Source organism: Rattus norvegicus, chromosome 5 (assembly GCF_021556685.1).
Source record: "Rattus norvegicus strain SHRSP/BbbUtx chromosome 5, alternate assembly SHRSP_T2T, whole genome shotgun sequence".
Classification (NCBI taxonomy): Eukaryota; Metazoa; Chordata; class Mammalia; order Rodentia; family Muridae; genus Rattus; species Rattus norvegicus.
In genome coordinates this window covers 151466086-151479144 of record NC_141538.1, presented here as the reverse complement: position 1 = coordinate 151479144, position 13059 = coordinate 151466086, and the positions used below count along the sequence as shown (strand labels likewise).

Below are 13059 nucleotides of genomic sequence, written 5' to 3'. Positions count from 1 at the left end.
CTCTGATCCTTTGCTCCCCACCAAGGTCCAGCTTAAAAGCTGTTCCCAGGACAGCACTTGGCTCTGACAGCCTGTTGTCTAGCATGGCCTTGGGCTCCATCCCCAGCACTGAAATGCTTTCACCGCTCCAGCCCTTGTTATAGAGTGCAGTTACATGACCTCCCAGCAGCCTTGTAAGGTGGTCACCATCAGTCCCATGCGGTGCTGAGGAAAGGAGCACCCGTAGCTCGTAGCTCGGCCTGGGGGAAGCAAGGGCGGCCCAAAAGCCAGCAGAGTCCCACCCTAGAAAGGACACCAGGGCCGGAAGACTAGCAGCATTGGACACCTTCCAGGGGTGCCCAGAGGTGGGAGAAGGGCTGCAGATGCATCCCTGAGAAGGGAGGAGGATGCTGTTTGCCACTCTCCCCAAGGGAGAGACTTGATAGTGCAAGCGGCCACCAGGATGACCACTTCCACAGGGGACACGAGTGGAAAGCACGAGTGGAAATGTGTGTTTCCACTGAACCACCTCCATCCTTACACATGTGTTTTCTAAGAATCTAGAGAGTTCACTCAATGGTGCTGAAAACCTAGGAATGGTTTTTCTTTTCCCTTTTCCTTTTTTTTTTTGGGGGGGGGGGGGAGAGGATTTCTCTGTAGCCCTGGCTGTCCTAGACCTTGCTATATAGACTAGGTTAGCCTTGAATTCAGAGACTTGCCTGCCTCTGTCTCCCGAGTGCTGGGATTAGAGGTGAGTGCCGCCACTACCCAGCCTAAAATGATTTATTAACCAATTTAGATGAGGAAAAGGAAGCTGAAAATGAGACAGACTAAAACAAGTGGGAGTTGGGGGGACAGCTCAGAGGGTGTGAGCCCAGACTGTTCTTCCAGGCCATGGGGAGTCAACAAAGGCTTGGGGCTGAGTAAATGACTCAGCAGTCGAGCAAAAGGTTGGATGCTCTTCCAGAGGTCGCAGGTCCGATTCCCAGCTCCCACAGGGCACCTCATCCCATCTAGAACTCCGGTTCAAGGGATCCAGTGGCCTCTTCTGGCCTCCCTAGGCACCAGGCACACATCTAATGCCCAGTAGGCAAAACACCCATATACAAAATAAACATTTTTAAGCAAACGAGCTCGAGGGCCAACAACATGCATGGCGCAGAGGGTGAGGCACTTAACCACCAAGACTGATAAGCTGAGTTCAGCCCCTAGAACTAAAAGTGGAAGAGAATTGATTCCTGCAAGGTCCTCTGACCTCCATATGCACATCACAGTACGCACACAGATAAAGTGCCAAAAGTTATTTCAAAAACGGGCTGAAGGCTAGGGGGCTGGCGGCGCACACCTTTAATCCCAGCACTTGGGAGGCAAAGGTGGACTCTTGGGTTGGAGGCCAGCCTGATCTACTAAGCAAGTTCCAGGAGAGCCAAGGCTACCCAGAGAAACCCTATCGGGGGCCAGGAGGAGGGTGCTGAACAGATGACTCAGCACCTAAAAGCACCTGTTACTTTTGCAGAGGACTTGGGGTCCCAAACGCCCACATGGTGGCTCGCGATCATCTGTAACTCCAGTTCCAGAGGCTGATGCCTTGGAGGACGCATTCAGTGCCTAAGACCAGCCATAGATGGCTACAGAAGATTATGGTCCCAAAATCCGTGCACTCTAAGACCCAAATCAGGTTCTCCTGAGGAAGACGCGGTACTGAACAGTGAGGGTGTAGGATCCTCAGCTGTCAGTGGAATCCAGGGCAGGTGACAAGTGAGACAAAGAGCTGTCTGTCGGTGAACATGGATGGTCAGAGGGGCCAGAGTGGCTGTGAGCAGTGGTCTATCAGAGAGAGGTCACCCGCTACCACATGCCAGCTGTCCTAGGCACCTATGCCTCTCTCGGGCTTCTACTCCCCAGTTTGCGTGAAAGGAAATTACTGCTCAGATCAGAGGTTGTGAAAGCTGCTCAAGATCACACAGTGCTGGATCTGGGCCCCGTCCAAGGTTGCCTTGTGGCAACTCTACAATCTTTCCGTTACCACAGTTCTTAGAAAAGTTTCTAACTTTGCTTTCAAAGCAATTTTCTATCAACTCCCTGTGGCAGAGTGGGTCTGCTACCCATTCCACAGATGGACCCATCAAGGCCCTGAGCTAGCCCTGAGGGTGAGGTTTGCTTTAATTACTGGGTAAGTCTGGTACATACAGTACAGCTTGGGCCCAACCACGGGGGCCCACAAAACTGGCCTTGGGTTGTCTGACAGCTGCTGTGGGCACACCTAGTGCACTCTGGGGAGCTGCAGTCCAGGCCCGGTTTTGCACCAGGCTCTGCTGAGGTGTCTCCTCCTCCTCCACCACCTCCTCAGGGCTGGGGCAGCAGCTGCTGGGCGAGTCAGCTTTCTCCCCACTGCTTTTGTAGTCTCTGAACTGCCTTCCTGGAGAGCTGGAGTTGCCTTTGAAGTTGTCCTCCCTACTGGACCCTTACAGGTAACACGTCCAGTGGTCTAAGGGACAGGCACTGCCACCTGGTGTCCTGGGCACATTCTGGTACCTCAGGAGTTTGGGGTGGGGGTTGGGGTTGGGGGATGGAAGGTGCAAGCAAGATTATGACTTTGGCCTAGCCAGGTAGATGACACTTTCTATCACTAAAAGGTCTGTGTCTCACAGTGTTAGTCCACAGCAGGGAACACGTGGTGCTTGATCTGCCTCTGAAAGAAATAGAACTTGAGAGATCCTGGCCTTGTAGGCCCATGGCCCAGACCAGACAAACCTGTAAAGCTAAGTCAGGCACAGTTCTTACCAAATGTCCTCCACCTTCACTCACAAACACATCTGGTGGTCCCCGGGGTACTAAAGTACACACCGCAACCGAGCCTAGGCTGGCCGACCACACAGGAAGAAATGCACAACACACCCACAGGACGCTGTCTCCCAGAAAGTCACTGCCCACACCAGCAACGCTCCTGTAAGACACTGTAGTATCGTAAAGCAACACAGCACTCAGGGACAGATGCTTGCAGAAGACATGTCTACTATTACCCCAGGACAACGGGACACAGCGATGCTCAAACACCCCACCACAGAAAAGTCCAAGCTGGCTTGATACCAGCACCTTAAGTACAGTAGTTCAGAGAAAGTCACTGTTAGTAGACAGGTATCCGGCCCAGGGCTATGTAGATAGAGAGATGCAGAAACCCCCGGAGGGACAGCAGGGTTGGAGAGGAAGCTTTCCTGCTTGCTATGCCTGGATACTGACTCAGCTGGGAGGAGACAGAGGCAGGAGACAGACACAAGCCAGGACCTGCCCCTGAGCTGCCCTCCTCTCGTTTCAACCCCAGCTGAGAGAGACCAGTGGACCCAGGCCAGGGCCACTACTGAATGCTGGTCCCTTGCCACGTCCACATGCCCCTCTCAGCTGGCCATGTTTTCCTTCCGGAGTGCCTATGGTTCCCGGGCATGAGCTGTTTTGCCAACTGAGGCTTCTAGCCAAGTTTGGAGGTTGGGGAACCCTGGGGTTAGACCCGAGGGGCTCAGAAGCTCTTTTATAACCACAGGGCTGATGGTGGGGAATCTCAGGCAGGTGGCCTCAGTGGAATTGGGTGCTGTGGGAGTTGGGGGGAGGAAGTTGGGGTGAGGGTTGGGGAGGAGGTTGCCTCAAACAGGAAGGCCAAATGGGCCAGTGCTGGGTGGAGGGAAGCAAGGGCAGAGGCAGCCTGGGTAGGGGATAAACAGGAGGAGAAGACTGCAAGCATTCACATGTTTATGCAAGTATATTTTTGCATTTCATTAAGACTCAGGTTATGTTGGGTGTAAAATATCAGCTCTGAGGGGAATGGGCCGTCCTCAGTTCGCAGTAGTTCGCAGCAGGTTAGACAGGTAGTGTGTGAGGAAAGCCAGAGAGATCTGTGAATATGTATGGACTTATTCTTGTAGGTGAGTGGGCATACTGTGTGCAGGTTTAAGAATTACTGTGCACAGCTCTTGGGTACAGGTCTCTGGCCATGTGTGCATAGTCCCTTCATGGTGTGTGTGTGTGTGCATGTGTGTGTGTGTGTGTGCATGTGTGTGTGTGTGCATGTGCATATGTGTGTGCATGTGCATATGTGTGTGTGCATGTGCATATGTGTGTGCATATGTGTGTGCATGTGTGTGTGTATGTATGTGTGTGCATGCATAGTTTCTTCATGGGAAATGTGTGTGCATGTAACTGTCTTTGTCCAGGTATCAGTGTACCCATATGACCATGCAGTGTTTACTGTCTTGCGATACTCTATAATTCATCCTTAGGAGCATGTGCACATAGATAGATAGATAGATAGATAGATAGATAGATAGATAGATAGATAGATAGATAGATAGATATACAGATACAGATACAGATACAGATACAGATACAGATACAGATACAGATATAGATATCTCAGAGTGCATCACTTACACCCACCTCACCTTGACCTGGCCTTCCTTCGAATCCCTATTACTTGAGTATACGCTTGAGAGACAACCGGCAGCTGGTTCCAGTGTGTGCTGTGCATTTGAGAGACACTGATCAGTTCTTGGTCTATCTGCAGGAGGCTACATATGCCCAACTGGGGCGCAACCCCAGCTGATGCCCCAGAGAGGCCACCCATCTCAGGAGAGGCTTCGGGCCCTGCCCTCCCTCCCCATGGCACATGGACCAGGACCTGAAGCTGAGGGATTGCTGGACCTCAGCTTCTTGACAGAGGAGGAACAGGAGGCCATCTCTGATGTCCTCAGACGAGATGCCCACCTATGCCAGCTGGAGGAAGGGCGGGTCAGGTGAGACAGGACAGCCATCAGCCAGAAGGAAGGGATCCCGGGTCCTCGGATGCTGACCATTGGGTCTGGTTGGTTTTGTGCTACCCTTTGGTCTCCATTGACCTTGGCTAGCTCAGAGCTCATCACTTCTCTCAAACCTGTAACAAGTCCTTAGCCTTCCTGTCTCTGGGTTTTTCCACTCTGGCTACCACCTTGGGACAGGACACTTTGGTGGACAGATACTGCCTGCCTGTCCTTAAGTACCCTTCTGGACCCTCCCTCAGCTCTTAGAACCCAGTGTCCAAAGCCTTTAACTGTGTCCATAGATCTCCCTGATTGATCCCTGGCTCCCCATTTCCCTATAAGCCCCACCCAGATACACGTAAACCTGCTATACCCACGAGTGTGTTCCCTAATCCCTGAATACTTTTGGCTTTACTTCTTCTCGCCAGCGGCAGAGGACCTCAATAGTGACAAGCAGTGTCTAGGGACAGTGTGTAACCTTGGGCAGGTACTTTGACCTTGAAGCTCCCCTTTCTCCGCTAAAACATAAGCTAAGGGGGCAGAGAGATGGTTCAGTGGGTAAAACGCTCACTGCATGGACTTGAGAAATAGAGTTCAGGGGGTTGGGGATTTGGCTCAGTGGTAGAGCGCTTGCCTAGCAAGTGCAAGGCCCTGGGTTCGGTCCCCAGCTCCGAAAAAAAAAAAAAAAGAAAGAAAAAAAAGAGAAATAGAGTTCAGATCTCCAGCACCCACATCAATGCCAGGGTGGTAGGGTGACCCACCCGTAATCCCAGCACTTTGACGATGGTGATAGGGGATTGCTGGGGCACACTGGCTAGCTAGACTCACCAAGTCCCTGAGCTCGGGGTTCAAGTGAGAGAGAGACCTTGCCTCAGTATACAGAATGGAGAGAACTAGAGAAAGATGGACACTCTCAGCCTCTGACCTTCACATGCATGTGACCACATACATAGGAACATATAGGTGCTCCATGTAATGTGCAAAATAAAGGATCAGGCATGACCCACGATAACCACTTGATGAATAGCGATTACTACACCTCTCAACCTGGAGAATTCCAATTTATCCTTTAAATAAAAAGTGCCTCTGGGGAGTCTTCCTGGATTCATCCCTACAGAACTCTTACCCCATCACTGTGCTTGTCCATTCTGGATCCTGTCTCCTTAGTAGCTTCAGTGACTCCAGGACAAGGTCAAATGTAATCTGCTGTTGATTCCCTGGTCTCTGGTCCAGAGCAGGTGTCAGGGATGTTGGTTGGGTGAGTCGTGACAGCTGTGTCCTCTATTGTCATCTAGCAAGCTTAGGGCCTCACTGGCAGACCCCTGGCAGCTAAAGATCCTGACAGGGGACTGGTTCCAAGAAGCACGCTCCCAGCGGCATCACCATGCCCATTTTGGTTCTGACCTCGTCCGGGCTTCTATCCGAAGGAAGAAGAGCTCTAAGGGTGAGAGGAGACCTGAGGCAGGGAGGGAACGCCCTGGCACGCCAAGGGTACAGACTGTAAATGGGCAGGACTGGGCCCTGGGTTCGAGTCCTGGCTGCCTCCATACTGAATGTCTGAGTGGCCCTGCCTGTCTGTGGGATCTAAGAGGTGGAAGGGCATCTATCCTGTGGGTCATGGCCAGTCTGGGGCTTCCTGAGAATGCAGGCTCACAGAATCTCTCACCTGAGCCCAGGGGACCAGGCTCTGGGAAGCGATGGTGATGGAGAGGCTGCTGGGGAAGACACCATAGAAGAGGCAGAGCCCAGGTGAGGAGGAAGCTCCTAGAGGAGAGGGGGACTGGCAGTCACCCAGCCTTGAAAACTCTGGCTTCCTCCTTCCAGGGTCTCCATCAAGGTGGCTGCTCCAGAGACACACACTGAGACCCAAGTGAGTACCCAGGGACTGGCTGAGTTACTAGCAAGCACACCATGGTTCCAAATGGGGGTGAATGAACCCCACAACTGGGACCAGGAGACCTGGACAAGTCTCTTCTGTCTCTGGGCTTCTTCTTGACCAACCTGTGGCTTACACCTAGCTTCTAAGAAAATTTGTAATTCCAGGGTTGGGGATTTAGCTCAGTGGTAGAGCGCTTGCCTAGCAAGCGCAAGGCCCTGGGTTCGGTCCCCAGCTCCAAAAAAAAAAAAAAAAGAAAATTTGTAATTCCAGCTCTTAAGAATGAGGATGTAGGGGCTGGAGAGATGGCTCAGTGGTTAAGGACACTGACTGCTCTTCCAGAGGTTCTGAGTTCAAGTCCCAGCAACCACATGGTGGCTCACAATCATCTGTAATGGGATCTGATGCCCTCTTCTGGTGTGTCTGAGGACAGCTATAGTATATGCATATACATAAAATAAATATTTTTAAAAAATGAGGATATAGGGACTGGAGAAATAGCTCATGGATTAAGAGCACTGAGTGCTCTTCCAGAGGCCCTGAGTTCAATTCCCAGCAACCACATGGTGGCTCACAACCACTGTAATGGGATCCAATGCCCTATTTTACTATGTTTGTACTTACATAAGAGAAATAAATCTAGGGGTTGGGGATTTAGCTCAGTGGTAGAGCGCTTGCCTAGGAAGCGCAAGGCCCTGGGTTCGGTCCCCAGCTCCGAAAAAAAGAACCAAAAAATAAAAAAGAGAGAAATAAATCTAAAAGCAAACGAACAAGAACCCCAAAGAATAAGGAAGCATGCAGGACCCTGGTGGTGGGCGCATTTGGGAGGCAGAGACAGGAGGATCTCTGTGAGCTTGAGGCCAGCCTCGAATTTTTAACAACTCTAGAGTTTCAGAAAGCAGGGACTACACAGGGAAACCCTGTCTTGAGAACCAAACAGAAAAGATGTAGCTCAGTTGATGGAGTGCTTGCTTAACACGTGTGATGCTCTGGGTTTGATCCCCAACACTGCATAGACCCAGCATGGGTGAACACCTTTGATCCTGACACTCAGGAGGTAGAAACAGGAGGACCAGGAGTTGATCCTCAGCTACACACGGGGTACAAAGTCAGTTTACTACCAAAAAAAAATTGTGGTTGGACTGAAGCGGGTGAGGCTGAGGCCAGGGACTCATGTTATGGCCCCCACCACCTGAACCTGGGAGTCAGGCAGGCACAGCAGGAGAGACAGGCCTTGGGATACAGGCTTGACTGGTCCTGCAGCTGGTAGCTAGCCCAGCCCTGAGGGCAGCCCTACTCGGACTCGGAGGTAAGCAGGCTGGAGTCTTTGACCTCTGACCTCAGCATAACCCTTGATCCTTTTCTTGTTAACCCCCACTGTGACCTCTCACCTCTGCTTTCTTCAGGAGCCTGATTTCTCCTCACCATATGTACTCACAAAGGTTTCCAGTCAGGAGGAGGAGCCCCAGGACCAGGAAGGTGAGCGGGAGGGTGTGCTGGGGAGCTTAGGCGGTTGAGGGTATCAGAGGCCATTTTTAACGACCCCAACCATCATGCTCACCTTCCTCGTCTTCCTGGGTCCCCCTGGTTGGCCTTCAGGGACAATCTAGGTCACCACTGGGGCCTGAAGCTGACAGGTGATTAGAGTTGGGAACAAGTCCCTCCAGGTTTGCTTAGGGACACATGGGAGAGGGGCTCTCTCAGCAGCTTGTACCCCACTCCAGCCCCTGGCCAAGGGGGTGTGCAGGTGGCAGAAGCGGACCCAGAACTGGATCCTGAGCAGGAGGCGGAGCAGGAGTCGTGGCCAACTCCAGCCCAGGTAGGAGGGAGTAGCCAGTGGCTGTTCTCAAGACCGGGAGCGGATTCCAGACTGAGAGTGTATCTGCTCTGGGAATGGGACCCGTCAGTGAATCACCCCCACCTCCAACTCCTGCACGGTCCAGAGAAGTAGCGGGTGCCCCTGTCGCTTCTCCCCTCTCCAGATCAAGACGACCTCCAAGGTCCTGGAGAATGGAGAAGAGACCCCCGGGCTCGGCCCCTCTCTCGACCGCATGCTCAGCAGCAGTTCCTCTGTGTCGAGCCTCAATTCTTCTACGGTGAAGGACTAGGGAAGGACTGGGAGGGGTACCCAGGCAAATCTCATAGTGGGAAGCTTCCTTGTGGGGACCCTGACCTCCTCTCATCCCGCGCACAGCTCAGTGGCAGCCTGAAGAGCTTGTCGGGGGAGGCGGAGGCGGGCCCGGTGCAGGTGCGCGGCTCTGTGCTCTTCTCCCTGCGGTACGAGCCTGGCACCGGCGAGCTGCGCGTACAAGTGATCCAGTGCCAGGGCCTGGCCGCTGCCCGGCGTCGCCGCTCCGATCCGTGAGTGCCAACCTCAGAGGTGGGCTGCAGGAGGCCGGGGGCTGGGCTGGGGGGCTCCATCACCCAGTCTACCACTTAACTTGCCTTGGCCTTAGTTTCCTCCTCCTCAGAACGGGCGCAACAATATTACTGGGAGGCGTCTTAAGTTGGATGCCGCATGGGATCCGCATGGATGCCGCATGTTCTGGATAGTGACTGGGGAAGACCCCAGAGCTGGATACAGCTCTGGAAGGGCTCTTCCTTACCTCCAGCCTTCACGTCCTTTGCCCAGCTACGTGAAAAGCTACCTCCTCCCGGATAAGCAGAACAAGCGCAAGACATCGGTGAAGAAACGGAATCTGAACCCGATCTTCAACGAGACTCTGCGGGTGAGGGAGGCGTCAAGGGTTTTGCCATCCCTGCAAATGAACGGGGTACCCTTTTCGGTGGGGTGAGTGGCAGCGGCTGTCGGGTTATTTAATTTTCCTAATGGGTCCAGTCCTTGTTCTGTGGGAGGGATGACAAGACGCGCAATCCAAAGCCCAGCAATTTGTGGTAGAGGATGATAGTGAGACCCCAGTTAACGGTGAATCGGGATTCCGTCCGGGAAAAGAGCATGGGGAGACCATCTCCAGTCAACAGGTGAGCCACAGCGACTCCAGGGCCTCCAGGGCAGGCCACTGAAACTCACCTCCTGTCCCCAGCACTCTGTCCAGCAGGCCGATCTCCCAGGACGCGTGCTGAGCCTGTCCGTGTGGCACCGTGAAAGTCTGGGTCGCAACATCTTTCTGGGAGAGGTGGAAGTGCCCCTAGACACGTGGAACTGGGACTCTGAGGCTACCTGGCTCCCCCTGCAGCCTCGGGTAAGGGCTGGTGTGCAGTCACAGATATTCCTTCTTTACACGCCAGACCCAGACCCCTTCGCTTTGCAGAGCCTCACTTGGCCTGGTACTCTTACCATTAGCCCAGGTTCCCCAGCCAGGGCACCTCTTCCTGGGGAAGAGCCATTGGGCTCCTCAGTAGAGGCCCTGTCCCCAACACCTTTCTCATACTTAATCCTGACACACCCACTCCTGGCCTTTTCAGATTCCCACATCTCCAGACGAGCTCCCCAGCCGTGGACTGCTGTCTCTGTCCCTCAAGTATATCCCTGCCGGCTCAGAGGGTAAGTGACTGCCAAGCGAGAGGTCAAGCTGGACTGGTCCTGGGAGGTGGGAAACCTGTTCCGGGAAGGGGTGGTCTGAACTGGAGTATCCCCATAGGAGGAGGGCAGCCTCCAAGTGGGGAGCTACATTTCTGGATAAAGGAAGCTCAGGGCCTCGTACCACTGCGGCCAGGATCCTTGGATACCTACATTCAATGGTGAGAGGCGGCCTAAGATGAGTCACTTGGTCCCTTCTGCTCTGGTCCTCTGACCAACCTGTCTCTCCAACCAAGATCAGTCAGCCTAAGTGGGGCGGAAGTGATCAGCCTGGCAGAGGGTTGGAGTTGGGGGTTGGGACTGTTGCAAGAGGCTCTGGGTTGATCCCTGACAACCTACTTAAACTAGGATCGGAGGCAGGAGCATCAGTTCAAGGTCATGGGATACACAAGACCCTGTCTCAAGATAAAATACAAGTTCAGGGGAGGCATGGTGGCATGCATTTTTAATCCCAGCACTGGGGAGGCAGAGGCAGGTGTGTCTCTCTGAGTTCCAGGCCAGCCTGGTCTACATAGCTAGTTCCAGGTCAGTCAACGCTACACGGTGAGACCTTGTGTAATAACAACAAAATTGGGAGTCAGGGAAACTAAGAGGTTATATACAGTTAGTGTTTCTGTTACTTCGGTGAAACACTATGACCAAAAAGCAGGTTGTGGGGGGAAAGGGCTTGTTTGACTCACATTTCCACACTGTAGTCTATAACTGAAGGAAGTCAGGACAGGAACTCAAATAGGGCAGGAACCTGAAGGCAGGAACTGATGTAGAGCCATAGAGAAGTGCTGCTTACTGGCTTACTCCTCATGGGTTGCTCTTCAAGGCTTGCTTAGCCTTTCTTATAGACTCCAAGATTTCCAGCCCGGGGTGGCCCCACCCACAGTGGACTGGACCCTCCCACATCAATCAGAGGTTAAGGAAACGCTCTAAGGGCTTGCCCATGTGATCTTTTTTTTTTTTTCTTTTTTTTTCGGAGCTGGGGACCGAACCCAGGGCCTTGCGCTTGCTAGGCAAGTGCTCTACCGCTGAGCTAATTCCCCAACCCCTGCCCATGTGATCTTATGGAGCCATTTTCTTTGTTGGGACTCCCTCCTCTCAGATGACTCTAGGTCAAGTGGTTCTCAACCCATAGGTTGCAAGTATCAGATTATTAGTACAATTCAGAACAGTAGCAAAATCACAGTGATGAAGTAGCAATAAAATTATTTCACCATCGGGTGTCACCACGCTCTGAGGAGCTATATTAAGGGACCGCAGCGTTAGGGAGGTTGAGGACCACTGCTCCAGTTTGTGTCGAATTGATATAACATTAGCCAGCACAGGCTGCATTCTGTGGAGGCTGTGCACCTACTATGCACTATGATGCAAAGACCGCAAGGGTCCCTCCATGGAACTCTTGGAAGGACAAGCGATGGAGCCTGGCTCTGAGCTTGTGGTTCAATGGTTAGTGCTTGTAGTCGTCTTTTAACGTCCTGGAGACTGACTGCAATGCTTCAAGCACCCTAAGCAAAAAGAAAAGAAAGTTCTACCACTGAGCTACACCCCAGCCCCCCAGTTTTCAAAGTAAGCTTTGCAGAACCTCTAAAAGCGTTTCTGGGTGTTTCTGGTGTTACCTCACCTCCCAGGAGTGAAACGGAGGTAGACCACTCTGATTTCAGACTCGTTCTGGTTTCCATTCTGTTACTGTTTATCAGAGTAATAGTATTTTATTCTGCGGAGTGGTTGAGGCTTTGGAAACTAAAGGGGTGGGCAGGGAATAGTGAAAGTTATTGGGCCAGAAAATAGCAGAATTGAATTTCAGAGACTTCCCTCTGGAATCCTGGGAAGAGTTATCAGTTTCAAGTAAGAAGCCTTAAGAAAAGATTGGTGTAAAGGTACCGGAACACAGAAGGCTAGAGACCTGATCTCAGGCAGGGGCCAGGGAACGTGGACATGACATGTTGCCTGGCTTAGGTGGGGAGTGTTAGGGTGTGGATTGCCAAACCTAGCCCTCGTCTATTGCCCTGTCACAGCTCAGTGCTGCCCGATGACAGTCGGGCCAGCCGCCAACGCACAAGAGTGGTTCGACGAAGTCTCAGCCCTGTGTTCAACCACACCATGGTTTATGATGGCTTTGGGCCTGCTGACCTACGCCAGGCCTGTGCTGAGCTCTCCTTGTGGGATCATGGGGCCCTGGCCAGTCGACAGTTGGGGGGCACGCGTCTCAGCCTTGGTACTGGTGAGCAGAGCAGGCCCTTGAGGGGACCCAAGCTTGGAGACACGGGCTCAGTGGGTGACCCTGGATATGTCATTACCCTTCCCTAAGCTCCATGCATAATCGGGGACCAGAAAGCTGTTCTTGGGACCTGAGGTCTCCAAGGTAACAGTATCCTCCCCTTTGGCTCACCCACATCCAGGCAGTAGTTATGGGCTTCAGGTGCCCTGGATGGACTCCACACCTGAGGAGAAGCAGCTATGGCAGACACTCCTGGAGCAGCCCTGTGAGTGGGTGGATGGCCTTCTGCCCCTCAGAACCAACCTGGTCCCTAGGGCATAGCCTTGTCAAACCCCTCTGTGGATCCCCACCTGAAGCACACCCATCGCCAGAGTCAATAAAGTCTGTTTACAGAGCTGCTGCCTACTCAACTGGGTATGAAGTCTGGGTGGTAAGGCATTAGCTTGAAAGAGCGGGGGGGGGGGGGGGGGGGCGGGGATTGGGGATTTAGCTCAGTGGTGGAGCGCTTGCTTAGCAAGCACAAGGCCCTGGGTTCGGTCCCCAACTCCAAAAAAAAAAAAAAAGAAAAGAAAAGAAACAAAAAAAAGAAAAGAAAGAGCCCAGGGAATGAAAAGGGATCACTCAGGCATGGAGACCTCAAGGGGCTGCTCCGTGGACACTCCCCACC

General features: G+C 52.8%; 1 protein-coding gene across 3 annotated transcripts; it reads left to right on the top strand.

Moving 5' to 3' along the window:
* Window positions 1-2372: 2372 nt before the first annotated feature.
* Sytl1 (synaptotagmin-like 1) lies at window positions 2373-12786 on the top strand. 3 transcript variants are annotated; one of them, NM_001399037.1, is given in 15 exon segments: window positions 2373-2450; window positions 4535-4763; window positions 6062-6210; window positions 6443-6515; window positions 6591-6636; window positions 8049-8121; window positions 8367-8461; window positions 8625-8738; window positions 8837-9003; window positions 9275-9371; window positions 9687-9845; window positions 10069-10147; window positions 10245-10344; window positions 12190-12395; window positions 12574-12786. In NM_001399037.1, coding segments are annotated over 14 exon segments (1689 nt in total). In that variant the 5' UTR covers window positions 2373-2450; window positions 4535-4572; the 3' UTR covers window positions 12714-12786.
* Window positions 12787-13059: the final 273 nt, after the last annotated feature.